Source organism: Coenobita brevimanus, chromosome 7 (genome assembly GCF_032717465.1).
Source record: "Coenobita brevimanus isolate Jiangsu-jjx chromosome 7, ASM3271746v2, whole genome shotgun sequence".
In the NCBI taxonomy this organism is placed as follows: Eukaryota; Metazoa; Arthropoda; class Malacostraca; order Decapoda; family Coenobitidae; genus Coenobita; species Coenobita brevimanus.
Genome location: NC_136960.1, coordinates 6,085,429 through 6,091,428, shown reverse-complemented (window position 1 = coordinate 6,091,428; position 6,000 = coordinate 6,085,429). Strand labels below are relative to the sequence as shown.

Here is a 6,000-nt window from a genome sequence, read left to right as displayed (position 1 = left end):
AGTATTGTCAAGTGATTCGTTGTAACTCATTAGTAAGCTCAAGGACACCTATTGACACCTTCACCCACAGGACGATTTTTATATTCTATTCTCACTATCTCCAGACGATTTTATTCAGTTCAAGGAAGATTTTCTGAGCTGGAAGGGTTAGATATAGGCTTCATTAACCTCTCAGTCTCTCTCCCTATATTCAGAAAATCGATTAGTGATACTGAGATTAAAATACAAAACCCATCCTCTGACAGAAGGAGTCTATTTCTGCATCACTATTAATACCCTTCGTTGTGATTCGTAAATGTGCCTTGACACAAACAACCTCATAATAAATACTCTTACAAAATACTGTAGTAATTTTTGTGACACTTCATCACAGTATACTCGTGGTGCTTATTAAATGCATTATTATTATTACTACTACTGTTATTATTATTGTCTATTGGAGATGAATGGTACTAAACCCCTTTAACATGAGGACCTAAAACATTTATTCTTGCTGTCATCAGACGATTTTATTCAGATCAGGAGAGACTTCAGTAAGAGATCTTTCCTAAGCTGAATGAAATCGTCTGGAGATAACCTAAATAAGCTTCAAAAGTCACCATATTAAAGAGGTTGACTATACCCCGCGTCAAGCAACTAGTCTCTTAAGCTCCGCCCCCTTCCTGCAGTGGGTGAAGCTTATAAGACTAGTTGACTGGCGTGGGGTATACTGGAGTGGGATTCTCAGACGTATGGTGTTTACGATCGATTCCCCATCATAACTTAGATATGTTTTTACAGGAAGAAGTAGACAGGGGAAGATTTTGCACCCCGTTCCTTGATCTTCCTGCAGGAAACACTTTTAACCTGCTTTATTTTTCGTGTAGCAAGTTAAATGTTTATTTACAAAAAGAACAGAGAGGAAGATGCTCGCCTCCTTGTCCCTCCTGCATAAAGAAACCTCAGTTAAGACAGGGAATTGACTGTACTGTATGTATGTTTGTGTATCCCGATCTAATGTTCTGTACCATTCTCATAAATCTTGCATCCCTAAGTAAATCAAGACTTTGAAAATACTTCCAAATATCACCTAATTCCTAAACTTGACACGAATATTGGCCATCGTTGTGTTAAAATGATTCCCAAACTTAACACCTATCATTAGCCATCGCTGTTAAAATTATTCCCAAACTTAACATCTAATATTGGCCATCGTTGTGTTAAAATCATTCCCAAACTCGACCGTGCTAAATCAGATCCTAAAATTGACACAAATATTGGCCGTCGTTGTGTGAATCAATGCCATGGTCTGAGTATCACTGGTCTGCCTCTCTCACAGATCACACTACTCGTTCGATATGTTAAATTCGTTGCTCAGGGTTAACTGGCTGACATACAAACATACAAACAAATACACACATGGGCTGAGCTGTTAATAGGCAGGATCTGTTTAAGTCCTCCAATACGGTGGTCTGATTATTCTCTCTGTTCTTGCTACCTCCAGACGATTTTATTCAGCTACTAAGGGGAGGTTTTTGGAACTGGAGAGGTTAGGTATTCGTTAACCCCTTCACTACAACACTCCCCTAAGCTGTAGAAAATCGTCTGGAGGTAGCACGCATAAATCACGCATCACCGGATTGAAGAGAACAATGAGTACGTTAAATAAATAGATAAATCACCACATAAGTGCAGTTATAACATTATTATCATTATTATTATTATTATTTCGATATCACAGCGCCATAAACTGTTCACAGGTAAAAATAATGCCCACGTAGGAAAATAAAGCTTAAAGATAAACAATTTCGGCCCGATTTCCACCCTCCTTAGGTCCATCAGGGTCCAAGTCGGGCTAAAATTGTTGCATCTTCACAATAACCATTTTCATATGTGGGTGAAATTATTCCAGCTTTTACATTTATGTTTTCGTAAAATTTCAAACATTATTATTATTATTTTGTTTATTTACTTGCTCTGCTAGCTCGTTGATATATGATAAAGGTTTTTTTTTAGCATTTTTTTTTGGCAGTATCCAATGTCTATTATTATTATTTTGTTTATTTACTTGCTCTGCTAGCTCGTTGATATATGATAGAGGATTTTTTTTAGCATTTTTTTTGGCAGTATGCAATGTCTCTATGTAGTCAATATGCATGCAATATATTAACAATTGTGACTACTCGTATAGGCACTTCCAACATCACTTAGGAAATCTCGTTTTAAGGTTCCGTTATTTATTTATTTATTCATTTATATATTTTTAGCTGTGGTGTTTTGCAAGATTAGTACAATTTTGAGATGTGTAAGCTGAATGTTCCTGTAGTACTGAATTCTTGTGTACTCTAGTTTTACATTCCATATTACATCGAAGATCAGTACTTCGATAATTACATCTGGATTTTCGTGTGTACTTTTTTTTTTTTTTAAACAAAAGCTGCACCTTCAATGTTACAGTACTCTGAATTATCGATTATTTTTTAATGTTATATTTTTGGTGGTGTGAATTTTGAACATTATTAAATTAGTTTTTTTTTCCATTTTATTTACTGTTTTTCATTACAACTTTTCACTATTTTGTTAATTTCGCTTTCTGTTCTCTGATACTCTTTTTTCACTCTTTTCTTCCGTCCATCCTTTGTTAACTGCTACAACCCTTTATCACTTTCTTCTCCACTTTCTCTACTATTCTCTGTTACTTTATTTTCCCTCTTTCCTATCCTTCTCTTACTACATTCCTTTGTCACTATTTTCTCCATTTCGTTTACTATTACTACAGTTTTCCCTCGTTTCTATCCCTTTCTTCTCAACATCCTTTATTATTCTCTTCTCCATTTCGTCTATTCTTCTCCGATGCTACAATTTCACTCTTTTCTATCCTTTTTAAAATTATAACTGTGGTGTGACGAAATATCCAGAAACCTGACTAATAAAAGCAAAGCCAGTGTGTCCTACAGAGGGGGCCAAAAACTACAAACTTCCTACATCAATATCTCTGTTCTGTGGACTCTCTCTCTCAGGCTTGACGTACTCTTTCTCCTCTCTGTACATCTCCACATCCCTCTCCTCCCTTCGCTTCTTTCCCTCCCCCTCCTCCCTCTCCTCTTCCTCCTCCTCTTCCCTCCGCTTCTCCTCCTCTTCATCCTCTATTTCTTCTGGGAACTCCTCCTCGCCAGTCATGGACGTGGGGCTTCGAGTCACCTCTGTGGAAATTGGAGAGTTGTAGAGCACAGTGTATCATCATCATCATCATCACCACCACCGTCATCATTAAAACCCAACCTTCCACTAATATATCATCATCATCATCATCATCATTACAATTATCATATCCCCGCCTCCTAGTAATAAATATCATCATTAAAACCCTACCTCTCCCTAATTCTCCTCCTCATCATCATTATAATCCTACCTACCACCAAGTGAGTATAAAAATAAGTGTGAGGTGTGGCAGTGGAAGGTGTGGTTGTGTGAGGTATGGCAGTGTGAGGTATGGCAGTGTGAGGTGTGGCAGTGTGGGGTGTGGTAGTGTGAGGTGTGACAGTGTGTGGTGTGGTAGTGAAAGGTGTGGCAGTGCGATGTATGACAGTGTGAGGTGTGGCAGTATAAGGTGTGACAGAATGAGATATAGGTGCGATGCGGCAGTGTATGGCATAGCAATGTCTTCTACTTTACACTGACTTCCTTGACTGTCTTATCCAGCACAGTCGCTTCTTTCAGTGTAGATCCAATACACTTCACGGTACTGCCACTCCACAGTCTCCCTGAACATAGTATGGCACCTACTTTGACCTGCCCAATCCCACGGCGTATTTTGGATTTCACTAGGCTTAGGACAGACTTTTTGAACTAGGGAGTTTGATATGGTTTTCCCAGACTGTTTCACTACAACAGATCTCGCCTAAGGTGGGTAAAATCGTCTTTAGGATGCACGAATAAACTAACAGAGAATGTCACCTAATTCAGGGGGATACTGGAAGAAGGCTGTGTAGGGGACTGGGTGGACGACCACATACTGAAATGACTTAATCAAGGCAGCAAATGAACGTGTGGGATTTATACTGTCATTCACATCATCATTACCTGGTACATGAAAGTAATATATAAGGAATACATACATTAGCCCTATTGCCTAGACAATATACAGTATATACATGAGAACAACTGTTTTACAGCAACAACAACAAAAAAAAAAAATCATTAGTACCATGCAGCTGTTATTATAAATATTGTAACATAAGTGTTCTTACTAAACATTACTAATATATATATATATATATATATATATATATATATATATATATATATATATATATATATATATATGTATCCATCCATCCATCATCCAATCCTACGTTGCCCCATGAGGAGCGTAGGAGCCCGGGGCTTGGCAGTTGGTCCTGACATTTAAGATGACAGTGACCAACCTCACTCATCCCTAAGTGGCATTACGTGAGCAATCAACCCCAAGCACCCCTTGGATATAAACCTTCACCGGCTCAATCCGATTGGAGCACAATAATTACCCACTAAACCACCAGGCGCCAAAATTTGGTTATATGGTTACCACCCAGCGTAGTAAATAGATTCCTTGTGTACAGGGAATCATTTGGCTTGTCACTCAGTGTAGAGTCACCCATAGGCAGAAGGAAGAGGAAAGAATGAAGGAATGAAAGACAGAAGAGGAAGTGTAAAGTCACCCGTAGGCAGAAGGACGAGGAAAGAATGAAGGAAAGAAAGACAGAAGAAGATGGAAGGAAAGAAGGATGGAGGAGAGGACAGGGCAGACACCCGAGAGCAGCACTACATTGAGTGAGTGGATGGTGAGCGCCCCACCTACCACACATTTTATATCTATATATATATATATATATATATATATATATATATATATATATATTGGAAGTCAGGTATAATTATTCCCTTGTACAAAGGAAAAGGGGAAAAAGAAGTGTGTGGTAATCATAGGGGCATTTGTCTTCTTAGTATATTAGGAAAAGTGTATGGTAGGATACTTATTGACAGAATTAGAGAAAGAACAGAGAAATTAGTTGGAGAAGAACAGGGAGGCTTTAGGAAGGGAAGAGGTTGTGTAGATCAGATATTCATTCTTAGATCTTTAGTGGAAAAGTTTCTAGAGAAGGGAAAGAAGTTGTATGCGGCTTTCATGGATTTGTAGAAAGCATATGACAGGGGGGATAGACAAGGATTGTGGAAAGTGTTAAGAATATATGGAGTAGATGGGAAGTTGTTGAATGCTGTGAAGAGTATGTACGATGGTGCGAAGGCTGCAGTGCGTGTGGATGGTGAACTAAGTGAATTTTTCTCTTTGAAAGTCGGGTTGAAACAGGGATGTGTCATGTCTCCATGGTTGTTCAATCTGTACATGGATGGGGTAATAAAAGAGGTACAAGGTAGGGTAGTAGATGTTGGAGTGGCCCTGGTGAGAGAGGATAGTGTTTGGAAACTCCCTGTACTGTTGTTTGCAGATGATACTGTGTTGTTGAGTGAAGACGAAGGGGAGCTGCAAGGCTTGGTGGATGAGTTTGGGAGAGTGTGTAAGAAACGGAATCTAAAGGTAAATGTAGGGAAGAGTAAAGTGATGGTCTCTGAGAGAGGTGAAGTCAGTGAATGTACAGCGAGGTTGGATGGTGAGGAACGGGAAAATGTGAGTACGTTTAAGTACTTGGGTAGTGTGATGAGTAAGGATGGAGGTTTGGAGGGTGAAGTGCTTGAAAGGGTACAGCAGGGAAGAAAGGTTGCTGGTTCTTTGAAAGCAGTGATAAGAAACAGGGAAGTGAGTATGGAAGTGAAAATGTTACTACATGACAGTATTGTGATACCAACTCTAACGTACGGAAGTAAAGCTTGGACGTTGTTGGAAGGACACAAGTCAAGAGTGACAGCAGTGGAAATGAGTTATTTAAGAGGAGCCTGTGGAGTCACATGGAGAGACAGGCTGACGAATGAGGATATAAAGGAGCGTTGTGGTGTTGATGTGAATGTGATAGGAAGCGTTAT

At 39.0% G+C, this 6,000-nt stretch overlaps 1 protein-coding gene across 1 annotated transcript in view; it reads right to left on the bottom strand.

Annotated features, from left to right (window-relative positions):
* Positions 1 to 2,949: 2,949 nt before the first annotated feature.
* LOC145404425 (homeobox protein PKNOX1-like) overlaps positions 2,950 to 6,000 on the bottom strand; it is a 152,892-nt gene continuing 149,841 nt past the window's right edge. Inside the window, exon 7 of the mRNA XM_080275946.1 lies at positions 2,950 to 3,182. Within this exon, the coding sequence (XP_080132072.1) occupies positions 2,950 to 3,182 (233 nt within the window). The remainder of the gene's footprint in view (positions 3,183 to 6,000) is intronic.